This window comes from Macaca mulatta, chromosome 8, assembly GCF_049350105.2.
Source record: "Macaca mulatta isolate MMU2019108-1 chromosome 8, T2T-MMU8v2.0, whole genome shotgun sequence".
Lineage (NCBI taxonomy): Eukaryota > Metazoa > Chordata > Mammalia > Primates > Cercopithecidae > Macaca > Macaca mulatta.
Genome location: NC_133413.1, coordinates 81292172 through 81306091, shown reverse-complemented (window position 1 = coordinate 81306091; position 13920 = coordinate 81292172). Strand labels below are relative to the sequence as shown.

The window sequence follows — 13920 nt, the reverse complement described above, 5'->3', positions numbered from 1 at the left end:
TCATTGCCCTCCTGGGCTCTCTGATCTCCTTTTGGTCTCCCTACCCACAGCCGCCATATTTATCATGAGTTAACACTATTTCATTATCTTACTAAAGAATGTGTAGTGATTACACATGATAAAGTTTATATTCTTCTATTTTGTAGAAGGTAATTTAAGACCCTTTCTGATCTGAGCTCATCTTACCTATCTAACTTTATCTCCACTCTTCCCAGCCAGTATTTTGCAGTAGAAAAATTGATAGCATTATGTTGTCAGACATATGTCATGTTTATTCTTATTTTAATGCGTTTGTTTGTTTGTTTGTTTGTTTTGAGACAGAGTCTCACACTGCTGCTCTGCCTGGAATGCAATGGCGCGATCGTGGCTCACTGCAACCTCCGCCTCCCGGGCTCACTCGATTCCCCTGCCTCAGCCTCCCTAGTATCTGGGACTACAGGCACACACCACCACACCTGGCTAATTTTTTTGTATGTTTAGTAGAGATGGGGTTTCACTGCATTGGCCAGACTGGTCTCGAACTCCTGACCTTGTGATCTGCCTGCCCTGGCCTCCCAAAGTGCTGGGATTACAGGTGTGAGCCACCATGCCTGGACTTAATGCCTTTCCTAATGCAGTTCCCCTTACCTACAACTCCTTCTCTGTACCTTTACCCATCCTGCTCATCCTGTAAGTCACACCTCAAGTTCTATCATATTTATAAATCGTTTCCTAACTCTCCTTTCTCTGAACTCCTGCTGCCTTTATTAGCCGAATTGTCCATTTAATATTCATTAAATGGTACCAAGTATAGTTCTTTGTTTCATGTTTGTAAATTTTAGTTTCCCAATCAGGGCAACTTTTGATATCACAGTGATTGTATTCAGTGTACCTAGTATACTGGTTAGTTAATTGGCACTCAATTGTTAATTGGTTAATTAATTTATTTTCTTTGTGTCAGTGAGGGGTGGTATAGATTAAGCTTATTTTAAAGGTTTAATATCTTAGCCACTGCTTTGGGGCTTCATTTCAGTACTCATAGCAAGGACCTCATGCTATCATCCTTTTGTTATTAATTACTGTATGACACCTTTGCTACATGTTAGGCACCTGGATAAAGTTTCCAGGTTCTGTATTACTGCCTCTTCAACACTTGTTGGGATGCCAAAGCTAGCTGAGATTATGAAGAACTACTTTTAAATGTTTTATATAAACTAGGAGTGACTCAAAAAATATAGAGGCTTTCTTGTAAACCTAGAGGGGCATGAAAGAATGAAGAGCTGTTTGGTTGAAAGATATGAAATAGTTACATCCCAGAGATAACCTGCTGTAATTCATCCCATTTTCTATTGTCTCTTAATGTTAATATTTTATGCAGTCATTCACAAGTGTTAGCTCTATGAAAGTTGATCTCTTAAAAGCCTTAATTATAATTTAAAGTGTGAATCAATATATTTTATATGTTTTATGACTAGACACTACCTATTGCATTAAAAAACTCCCACGGAATCCTCAGAGAGAAGAAATTATAGGAAATGGAGAGCAACAATATGTTTATCTGAAAGATGGAGACGTGATTAAGACTGAGGGAGCCACTCTAAGGTAAGTAAATGTCCCTTAGCCAGGGAAGGTGAAGGGTTTGTGTATACGTGTCATAAAAAAGCATGGAAGGATCCCAGCACTTTGGGAGGCAGAGATGGGAAGATCGTTTGAGCCCAGGAGTTCAAAGACCAGCCTAGGCAATATAGTGAGACCTTGTCTCTACCAAAAAAAATTTAATTAGCTGAGCATGGTGGCATATGCCTGTAATCCTCACTATTCAGGAGGCTGAGATGGGATGATCGCTTGAACCCAGGAGGCGGAGGCTGCAGTGAGTCAAGATTGTACCACTACACTCCAGCCTGTGCAACTGAGTGAAACCCTGTCTCAAAAACAAAAAAAAAGAACAGAAGGTTTATGCATTCGTGCTGGTATGTGTAAAGAGTACATCAGGAAGGATACAAAAGAAACCCAATAACATTGCTTACTCTGGGAGGAGAAAATGAGTTGCTTGAGAAATGAGAAAAGAAAGACCTCACTCTTTATTAAATTGTTTATTTGAATCATATGATTACCATTTTTTTGAAAAATGGAATTTACACTTTAAAAAATTAGTGTTGTCTCCTAAGGAGGCTTAGGGATCTACCTATCAATTCAATTCAGGGCTTTCCCATATTCTCACTTCCAAAAGATGACCCATACCTAAATTAAATAAGTTTTAGACTTGACCAATCATACCTCATGACCTATCTGAGGGCTTCAAAATGGTATTTCAAACTCGGTTGTTTTAAAACTGAACTCCTCTCTCCCCCACAATCTGTACCTGTTTTCTGATCTCAGAACATCCACTTTTCTCAGTATGTAAGACTTTACTCATTCTTCTAGACAGAGGCTTCAGGATTACCTTGCACTGCTCTTGACCTTTACCATCCCCCTCCCCTTGCCCACTACACTGATCAGGTTAGTTTTTACATCAAAAATATTTGTCAGCTGACACAAACAAATGGAAACATATCCCAAGCTCATGTTTGTGTAGGATCAATATTGTGAAAATCATACTGCCAAAAGCAATCTACAAATGCAACACAATCCCCATCAAAATACTACCATCATTCTTCACAGAATTAGAAAAAACAATTCTAAAATTCACATGGAACCAAAAAAGAGCCCGCATAGCCAAAGCAAGACTAAGCAAAAAGAACAAATCTGGAGGCATCACACTACCTGATTTCAAACTATACTGTAAGGCCATAGTCACCAAAACAGCATGGTACCAATATAAAACAGTCACATACACCAATGGAACAGAATAGAAAACCCAAAAATAAACCTAAATACTTACAGCCAACTGATCTTTGACAAAGCAAACAAAACCATAAAGTGGGGAAAGGACACCCTTTTCAATAAATGGTGCTGGCATAATTGGCTAGCCACATACAGGAGAATGAAACTGGATCCTCATCTCTCACCTTATACAAAAATCAACTCAAGATGGATTAAGGACTTAAATCTAAGACCTGAAACTATAAAAATTCTAGAAGATAACATTGGAAAAACCCTTCTAGACACTGGCTTAGGCAAGATTTTATGACCAAGAACCCAAAAGCAAATGTATTAAAAACAAAGATAAATAGTTGGGACATAATTAAACTGAAGAGCTTTTGCATGGCAAAAGGAACAAACAGCAGAGTAAACAGACAACCCACAGAGTGGGAGAAAATCTTCATAATCTATACATCTGACAAAGGACTAATATCTAGAATCTATAATGAACACAAATCAGTAAGAAAAAACAAGGCCATCAAAAAGTAGGCTAAGGACATGAATAGACAATTCTCAAAAGAAGATATACAAATGGCCAACAAACATGAAAAAATGCTCAACATCACTAGTGATCAGAGACATACAAATCAAAACCACAATGCAATACCACCTTACTCCTGCAGGAATGGCCACAATCAAAAAATCAAAAAACAGTAAATGTTGATGTGGATGTGGTGAACAGAGAATACTTTGTACACTGTTGGTGGGAATGTAAACTAGTACAACCACTATGGAAAACAGTGTGGAGATTTCCTTAAATAACTAAAAGTGGAACTACCATTTGATCTAGCAATCCCACTACTGGGTATCTACCCAGAGGAAAAGAAGTCATTATACAAAAAAGATACTTGCATACTCATGTTCATAGCAGCACAGTTTGCAATTGTAAAATCATGGAACCAACTCAAATGCCCATCCATCAACGAGTAGATAAAGAAACTGATATATTTATATGATGGAATACTACTCAGCCATAAAAAGGAATGACGGGCCTGGCATGGTGGCTCATGCCTGTAATCCCAGCACCTTGGGAGGCCAAGGCAGGTAGATCACCTGAGGTCAGGAGTTTGAGAGCAGCCTGCCCAACGTGATGAAACCCCATCTCTACTAAAAAAAAATACAAAAATTACCCAGGCCTGGTATTGCATGGCTGTAATCCCAGCTACTTGGGAGGCTGAGGTAGGAGAATCGCTTGAATCCGGGAGGCAGAGATTGCAGTGAGCCGAAATTGTGCCATTGCACTTCAGCCTGGGCAACAAGAGCGAAACTCCCTCTCACAAAAAAAAAAAAAAAAAAAGGAATTAATTAACGGCATTTGTAGTGACCTGGATGAGATTGGAGACTATTCTTCTAAGTGAAGTAACTCAGGCATGGAAAACCAAACATTATTTGTTCTCACTGATGTGTGGGAGCTAAGCTATGAGGACACAAAGGCATAAGAATGATACAATGGACTTTGGGGCCTTGTGGGGAAGGGTGGGAGGGAGGTGAGGGATAAAAGACTACAAATAGGGTACAGTGTATGTTGCTCAGGTGATGAGTGCAATAAAATCTCACAAATCACCACTAAAGGACTTGTGTAACCAGATACCACCTATACCCCAATAACTTATGGAAAAAATATATTTGTCAGCTGAGCACAGTGGCACATGCCTGTAGTCCCAGCCACACAGGGACTTAGGCAGGAGGATCACTTGAGTCCAGGAATTCTCGGTTGTAGTGCACTATGCCAATCGCATGTCCATGTTAAGTTCAGCGTCAGTATGGTGACTTCTGAGACCTTAGGAGCTGGGGACCACCAAGTTGCCTAAGAAGAGGTGAACTGGCCCAGATAGGAAACAGCAGGTCAGAACTCCCATGCTGATCAGTACTGGGATCGAGTCTGTAAATAGCCACGGCACTTCAGCCTGGGCAACAAAGTAGAAACCCATCTCTAAAAAAAAAAAAAATAGGTAAATACACACACAAACACACACACGCACACACATATTTGTCAGTGCTATCCCTTCTTCATATCCACTACCAGTACTTCCTCCTTTATCTTACTGTCTCCAGCTCTCCCCTTTAGCCTACCATCCTACATTGTGCTACTTGAAATTTTTAGTGACTCTCGCTGCATACAAGATAATGTTTGTTCTCTTTACCATACCGCAGTCTGACCCCAGGCCACTTTTCTGGTCTTAGTTCCCACTCCCCTCACAAAAACACCTAGCCAATATACAAATACTCCTGGGCATATTATGCCTGTTTATGCCTTTGTTTACATCGCCCCTTTCCACTACTTGTCTCCCTGGTAAATTTTTATCTTTTCTTCAGAGCCCAGTTCACATGTTACTTATATCAAAAACGCTTTCTGGGCAAAATTAACTGCTCTTATTCCGCTTTTGTATAAATGTTATTCTATAATAGCATTTATCAAGTTGTATTATGGTTTTGTGGAGGAGGGTAAGTGTCTCCTTAAAAAGGAATCAGCTCCTTAAGTTCACAATATTAGTTAATGTCAGTTGTGATAGCAAAACAACTCAGAAATGTTTAACGGCTCAAATAGGAAACAAATTTATTTCTTGGTCCCATAAAGTCCCAAAAAGGTTACCAGTTAGCCAGTGGCCCTCTGCAAGTAATGATTTATGCTCCTTCCATCTTGTGATTCTACCCTCCTCAAGACTTTTTTTTCAAGGTTGCCATGCGCAGCTTAATCAATCCAGCAGGTAGAAAAGCATGGAAGGGATATTGCATGGGAGGTTTTCATGGACCAAGTCTTCTGTTGCATTGGCTGTCAATTCAGTCATAAGCCACCCCTAACTGTAGGGAGTCTGGAAAATATACTTTAACTGTATGCCCAGCAAAATAGAGGAAATGGGTTTAGTAACTAGATAGCCATTCTCTGATACAGGCAGATACCAGGTTCATCCTCACATCCTCGCCTCTAGCACACAGAAGGCACTGAATATTTATCTTACATATAGTTAGTATCTTTAAAGAGGCAAATAAATGAACAGATGAGTAAGAGAAAATGAAGTAGTAGATGTCCATGTCCTCTTTTAAACTGGTGCCCCCTTTTTTCTACTTGCTGTGGTTTTCAAAATGTAGTTTAGAAACCTGCTAGTTTCTGGGCAGTTTCCTTACAATGCTGTTATTGAAAATATAGCCAAGTGTGTTTTCTCACACCTGTAATCCCGGTACTTTGGGAGGCCAAGGCAAGCAGTTCGAGACTAGCCTGGGTAACATGGCAAAACCCCATCTCTACCAAAAATACAAAAAAAATAGCCAGGCATGGTGGTGTGTGCCTATGGTCCCAGCTACTTGGGAGGCTGAGGTGAGAGGATTGTTTGAGCCTGTGAGGGCAGAGGTTGCAATGAACTGAGATAGTGCCACTACACTCCAGCCTGGTGACAGAGCGAGAATCTGTCTCCAAAAAAAAAGAAAATATAATAGCATGTTATATAATTTGCCCATGACATCAAAGGAAAACAAACATTATATTACTGCTTCTCAAAAAGTATTCTTGATAGTGCTGAAATTTCCTCCAAAGCACTCCAGCCCTAGGCCAAGTTAATGAAAGGGGTAGAGATGGTTTATTGACTCTTCTGTCTCAAAGATTTGGAAATCACAGTACTGGTTTATCACAGTTATCATAGAATCATGGGTATTCCTTAGAGCTGTACCTAATTTTCCAGATTAAACATATGCCGCTGTTGGATGTTAACTGCCATCCAGGTGGAACAGGACATTTTTTTAAAAACTTCTTATCAAAGTATAATATATAAACAGGAAAGATCACATAGCATAAATGTACAAAGTAATGCATTTTCAGAAATTCAACAAGGCCCGTAAGCAGCATTCAGATGAAGAAACAGAACAGTATCAGTGTCCCAGAAATCTCCCTTATGCTTGCTTCCCCTTCAGTTGAGTACTGTCTTGGATTCCTGGAGTGAATTGATGCCAAAGATTTCAAATATTATATGAATTCTATTTAATTTCTGTTTTACTGTACTCTGATGGGAATCTATGTAAAGATTTAAGGGGAAAACCGACAAAAAGAATCAAAAACAGACACATTTTAAAGATGACTAGTTGTAAATAATCTTTTCTCAAAATATAAATTATCATTATGCTAAAGCCTGGATAAAGCATTTAATTTCCTGATGACCGTGGTTTTCAATTTTCACTTTTATGAAGTCAGAAAAGCCCAATTGTTTTCAATATTAACATGTAATATTTTAAGCAAAACCTCTGTTAAGCTAGCTGGTGAAAAGACATTAGACAGAGTTCAACTCTACATAAATAACAGCACTTAAGAGTTTTGTTCAGCGAAAGTTGCATAAGTAGAAGGTTAAAATCTGCCTCAGTCCTCATGTATTCATTGGCCAGTTGATCTTGCCTACTTGCCAACTTTGAAAAAATAAAATAAAATGTAGTAGGGACAGAGATAATATCCACCAAGAACTCTTGCAGTAAAAAGCAGAAAACTAGAAAGGTTTTTCGTAAGAATTTGATTCTGGATGTAAACTAGCAAGCTAAGTTAAATTTCTTGAAGAAAAGTCAATCTGACAGTTTTTGATTACTGTCCCGAATTCTCTAAGAGAGTCATCCTTACAAAGTCCACTCTATCACAGAAGTAACAAAACTAGATAAATTTTCTACCTGCTAAATAGGAAGGCCACAGCTGCAGTTCCTGGGACCTTTAGCAAAGCACCTCTGATGTCATTTCCTTTTCTCCTCCTGCCTGTGTGAAGTGAATTTTAACAGGTTTATGCAAATTACAGCAGCCACCCAGGTGACTGGAGAATTGAGATTACTGATTCCCCAATTTAAGAAACCCTGGTGCTTGTGTTCTGTTTATAGCACAGAAAACAATTAAGTTCTGGTGTGTTAGGGGGTCAGGGAGGGCTGATAATGAAGGAGGCATTGCAAGCAAGACAGTTTTCAGATGAAGAGTGGTTCTCCAAGTGAGTTTTTGTAGATTAAAAAGAGAAAGATTGGGGTTCTGTTTGTTAATGCATTCTATGTGTTCATAAGATTGTCCACAAGATATGACACATCCCCACACACAGACACATATTTATATAGTTGGCTGGAAATACACCCCTTGGAATTATTTTCATATAACATTGGATACTTCTATTAACAGCTTGCAACAGGTTTAACCAGACAAAAGAGATGATTTCTAACAGCTCTTTAATACCTTGCCATTGGATCAACTATAATATAGTAATTGTTTGCAATATATGAAATATACCCTTGGAAACTATAAAAGCATAATAGTTCTTAATGTCAGACACTGGCCTTTCAAAAATAATTGCTCCCATTAGTATCTAATATCTTATACCTTATATCTATTATATTATTCGATTTTTTAAAGACTTTACAGTGTCAGTATTTAATATTAAGGATTTGGTTGATTTTTATATTTATGGCAAAGGAGAAACTTCCCTAAGTTATAGTCATTTCAGTTCTCTTAAATACTTTTATTTAAGAGTTGAATTTTATCAAATGTCTTTTCACTGTCTATGGAGATGAACTTATTAGTTTCCTCCATATCTTTACTATGATTTTCAGAAGTCTTATAATATTGGAGCATTCTTGCATTTTTTAATAAACCTTATTTGGTCATGATCTTTAAATGTGCTTTTGGATTCTCTTTGTTAATATTTTGGTTATTATTTTTAGAATATTAATAAAATTGGGTAGTATTTTTCTTTTTGTACCTTTGTCAGTTTGGGGCTTTATCTGTTTCTTTTTTTTTCGAGATGGAGTCTCACTTTGTCACCCAGGCTGGAGTGCAGTGGTGCGATGTTGGCTCACTGCAACCTCCACCTCCTGGGTTCAAGCAATTCTCCTACCTCAGCCTCGTGAGTAGCTGGGATTACAGGCATCTGCCACCACGCCCAGCTACTTTTTGTATTTTTAGTAGAGGCGGGGTTTTGCCATGTTGGCTAGGTTGATCTCAAACTCCTGACCTCAGGCCTCAGCCTCCCAAAGTGCTGGGATTACAGGTGTGAGCTACCCTACCTGGCCTTTTTCTATGCTTCAGGAGAGTTTAAGTACATAGTAGTGAAATTATCTGACCTCTAAATGTTTGGTAGAATTATCCTGTGAAAATACTGAACCTTTAGCTCTAATGACAGTCACACATCTTTTTACTAGAGCTTTAATTAATAATGTGGTCCTGTGAGTTAAGCTTAACACAAATAGCTTTATACTTTTTTCTGTATACTACTTTTTATAGATTATTTTTTAATATAAGGTTGGCCTAAACGAGTTTTGTATTCTAAATTAAACTATAATCAGATCGTTTTGTAAAAAGACAGGTTTACATGGTGGCTCACACCTGTAATCCCAGAGGATCCCTTGATGCCAGGAGTTCAAGGCTGCAGTGAGCCATGCTCACTCCACTGCACTCTAGACTAGGTGACAGAGTGAGACCTCATCTCTTAAAAATAATAATACAATTTTTTAAAAAACATGTTTCAAAAGGTTTACTTATTAGTGTGGCTTCTAGAATCTAAAATCCAAACTTGAAAACATTTACATATCATGACTAGGCTCATCAAGGTCTCAAGGAAGAGAGACACACATAATTACCTTTAATGGTATGGTTTTGTTGTATAGGAACATACAGAAAAATGACATAAATGATTAGCTAAGAGGTGAAAGTAGTTGCATCTAGGGAGAAAGAAATTATACAGTGGGGGAGTAACAGTTACAAATCTTAGAGGACTATTTGATTCTTTGCTACATCTTATTTTTCAATTTGAGATATTTATTAACTTTCCACTATGAAAAAATTAGAATTGGGTTTTCCTCTTCTCCCACTTTTGAACACCATTCCTGTCCTCTAACCTGTCATAATGCTGGTTAGATCAGCATTCGGTGTTGATGTTGTTACGACTGTAGACACTTTACAGCTGAACTGTGTAGTAAACTATGCTTACTTTTCCTGCTTTCCTGCAATTAGTCATTGTTTTTGCTTTGTTATTTTGGATAGTTTTCTGTGTATTTATCACTAATTTAACTCTGAGTATATAAATCTTCCCTTAGGGTGTTTAAATGTATCATGGATTCTCTCAATTTCATCTTCTGAAAGAACCTTCCCTTTAAGCCTCCCAGCTAATAACTTGCTCCTGTCTCGGCTTGTTTTCCTCCAGGCCTGGTGCTGGTGTCATCTCAGAATTCTCTGCACTCTCACCTGGGGCTTCTGGAACTTTGCCTCTCTCCAGTGCCCATAACTTTCTTAAAACCCCCTCTGTTTTAGAGGAACCCACCTCCAATGGCTTCCTGAGAAATGGTGAATTTTTGAGACCTTAGATGTCTAAAAGTAGTCTTTTTTCATCTAACTTGATTTAAGGTATTTATGAGTATAGATTCTAAGTTGAAAGTCATTTTCCTTCTCAGTATTGTCTGCAAGGTTTCATTTCCTTCTGGTTTCAATATTGCCATAGAGAAAGCTAAAGCCCTTCTGTTGCTAACTTTTTTGGTCCCTGGCTTTTGCTTTTTTCCTTCTTGTCCACTGTATCCTGAAATTTCACAGTGATTCCTTCATCTTAAAATACTCAGCATGCAAAGGTGCCATATTTTGGCGGTGGTGTGTTCTGAGTCCCATCATCAGAAAAAACTCAGAGGAGTTGACTATAGTTTTAGTCAAAGCAGAGTATTTGTCAGTCCGTGATAGGCCTTTTCAGTCTGGAAACATGTCCTTCAGTTCCAAAACTTTTCTTGAGGTGCATATTTTCTGTCATCTCTTGTGTGCTGTTTCATTTACTAAAATTCCTATTATTTTGTTAGAACTCCTGTACTACTCTAACTTTATTTTTTTCTCTCTCATTTTTCATCTTTTTGCCTTTTTACTATACTTTCTGGGAGATTTTTGTTAACTTTATCACCTAACCTTACTACATGTTTTTATTTCTGTTCTCAGATTTGTAATTTTCAGGAACCCTTTTTGTTTCCGAAATGTTCCTTTTATACTACCCTATTCTTGTTTCATAGTTGCAATTTCTTCTCTTTTTGCTGAGGATATTATATTCTATGGGGTTTGGTTCTTTTGGAAATTTTCTTCATAACTGCTTTGTTTGCTTGTTCGTTTTTATTCACTGTCTTCAACATGACTTTCCTTAGATGACTAGTAATCCTGATTATCTTCTGATGTTTACTAATTGTGTTCTGATGGAAACTACAGAGCTATTTGGGAGCTCTGAGAATGTGAGGGGGAGTCTTCTGTAGGCTTTAAGCCTCACTGTAGGATAATCTGGATGAGCTCTTCAGTTGGGAACCTTCCATCATTGGTATCGTAGAGTCTTTCTTCCTGAGTTGGTAAAATAACTTAGAAAAAGACTCTTCTAATCTTCATGTAGGGTAAAGGCCTGGCTGCCAGAATTATAGAAGCTGAGTGTGGAAAGAAGGCATAGGAATCTACATATATTCTTGTAATCTTCCTTTTTTTTTAGTATATTGTCTCTTCCTCCATCTGTGCCTTGTTTTACCCTCTTCAAAGATTAAACCTCCAGCGTTTCCCTTAGTGAGATTGGGGCACTTCTCAACTCAAAGTGGGAAAAGACTCTGAGGATCTGAATGTTTGTTAAAAAGACTTTCAATAGACTTCTTATTTCAGCCACCTTCCTTCCACTTCACCCTCCACTTCCAGATTTCCCAAATCCTTAGACTTTGAGGAATTCTGCAGTGCAAATCTGATTGGTTCTCAGCTTTCCCCGCTGCTTATTTAGGCTTCCATTTTCTCCTGTCTGATAAGTCACTTATCACTCATCTATATGTCATCACATTTACCCTGTTCCCACAAAATATTCTGTTATTGTGAAGATTTATTAAGTATATTCCAAGCATGGCTGGGTACAGTGGCTCATGCCTGTAATCCCAGCACTTTGGGAGGCCAAGGCGGGCAGATCACTTGAGGTCAGTGAGGTGTTTGAGACCACCCTGGCCAACATGGTGAAACCCCATCTCTACTGAAAATACAAAAATTAGCCAGGCATGGTGGTGAGCACCTGTAGTCCCAGCTACTTGGGAGGCTGAGGCAGAAGAATTGCTTGAACCTGAGAGGCAGAGGTTGCAGTGAGCCAAGATTGCACCACTGCCCTCCAGTCTGGGTGACAGAGTGAGACTCTGTCTCAAAAAAATAAAAACAAAAAATTATATATACAGATAGAGAAATAGATATATATTCCAAGCACATAATAACTCAATACTGACTAGAATAGACAGGTAATTATCCTCTTAAACTAAATAAAATATAATTTAAACTATATTCCTTTAGACATTTATTACTATTTGCTGTGATTTATTTATGTAAAATGTAAAATAGAGAGGTTAATAATGCCTAACCCAAAGTAGTGTAAGGATTAAATGTGTAATATGTGTAAATCCCTGAAGACAGTGCCTGGCACATGGAAAGCAATCTATTACTAAAATTAGCTACTACTGAGTGCCAAGTACTGGGTATATAAAAATGAAAATGAGATGAGAGTCCTGCCCTTCTGGAACTCATAATCTTGTGAGGTAGAATAGTAAACAAAACAATCTGAAGCCTACAGAATAGTATATAATTCAAAGTAGAATAATAATGTAGAGGCAACGGTGACCAGTACAGAGAATTAAGTCTGTATATTGCTGAGAAATCAGGGGGTGCTTCGCAGAACAGATTATTTGAACTCAGTTTTTGTTTATCTGGTTTCTTGTTGGCATAGTTACAAAACAATATAAATGTAAATAAGAAATTTTGAAATAAAATACCTGTCATACTTTAAAAGTATTATAATCAGTTTTGTCAACAAAAACTGAAAATTGGAGGAAAGGAAAAAGGAAACAAAAGCATATAAATTTCTTATGTAGGGTAAAATTTATAAAAAAATAAAAACTCTGTTCTTAAAATTTTTAATTGGCAAAAAAATAGATTAAAGAGTCTTTTTCTGACCACCTGCTGCCTGTTAAGAAAGTTTAAGCTTTAAAATAAATTTTTTATTTTAAAAAAAATTTAAATAAATTTTTTACCATTTATTAAGCATGCAACTTTGTGCCACCTACTGTGCTAAGCACTTAAATACTTGTCTTTGAAAAGTATATACTGATGCCAGCCTAGGCAACATAGACAGACCTTGTCTTTACAAAAAATAAAAATAAATTAGCCAAGCATGGTGGCACATACCTGTGCTCCCAACGACTCAGGAGGCTGAAGTGGGAGAATTGCTTGAGCCCAGGAGGTCAGGGCTGCAGTGAGCCAGGATCACGCCACCATACTTCAGCCTGGGTGAGAACAGCTTGGAAAACATAGCAGGACCTTGACCTATCTCAAAAATAAACAAACATATATATATGTGTGTGTGTGTGTGTGTGTGTGTGTGTGTGTGTGTGTGTGTGTGTGTAGAAAATGATGTAAACATATAGTGATGTAGGAAAATACAAAAAATCAGGTATTAAAACAATATCACAGTTTTGTTTTTAAAATATAAATATGCATAGAAAATAAATATATATTCTATAATAATAAAAGCACTCCCTCTGAGGAATAGAAATGGTTGTTGATGTTCATTTCTTTTAAATACTTTCCTTTTCTCTTTTCCAAATTTGTTATAATCAGTGCTTATTACTTATAAAATAAGAAAAAAGGTAGGAGGCCAGACGAGGTGGCTCATGCCTATAATTCCAGCACTTTGGGAGGCCGAGGTGGTAGGATTGCTTGAGTCTAAGAGTTCAAGACCAGCCTGTCAATTTTGTGAGCTCCTGTCTCTACAAAAAATAAAAATAAATTAGCCAGGCTTGATGGCCCGCACCTGTGGTTCCAGCTACTCAGGAGGCTGAGGTGGGAGGATCACTTGAGCCTGGAAGATTGAGCCTGCAGTGACCTGTGATTGTGCCCCTGAACTGCAGCCTGGGTAACAGAGTGAGACCCTGTCTCAAAAAAAAAAAAGAAGAAAAAAAAGGGTGGGAAAAGTATTAAATTTTACTTCAGAGTGAGAATCTTTGTTTAGTTGAAGGAGAGCATTTTCTAATGATAATTTTCAGTGGGTACAAGAAAAAAAAAGATGCTTTTTAACTCATCTGTTTATTTGTGTCTAAAGATAAGGA

At 37.8% G+C, this 13920-nt stretch overlaps 1 protein-coding gene across 1 annotated transcript in view; it reads left to right on the top strand.

The window, feature by feature from the left end:
• LACTB2 (lactamase beta 2) overlaps positions 1-13920 on the top strand; it is a 30476-nt gene that overhangs the window by 9892 nt on the left and 6664 nt on the right. The window contains exon 3 of the mRNA XM_015145553.2: positions 1455-1581. Within this exon, the coding sequence (XP_015001039.1) occupies positions 1455-1581 (127 nt within the window). The remainder of the gene's footprint in view (positions 1-1454; positions 1582-13920) is intronic.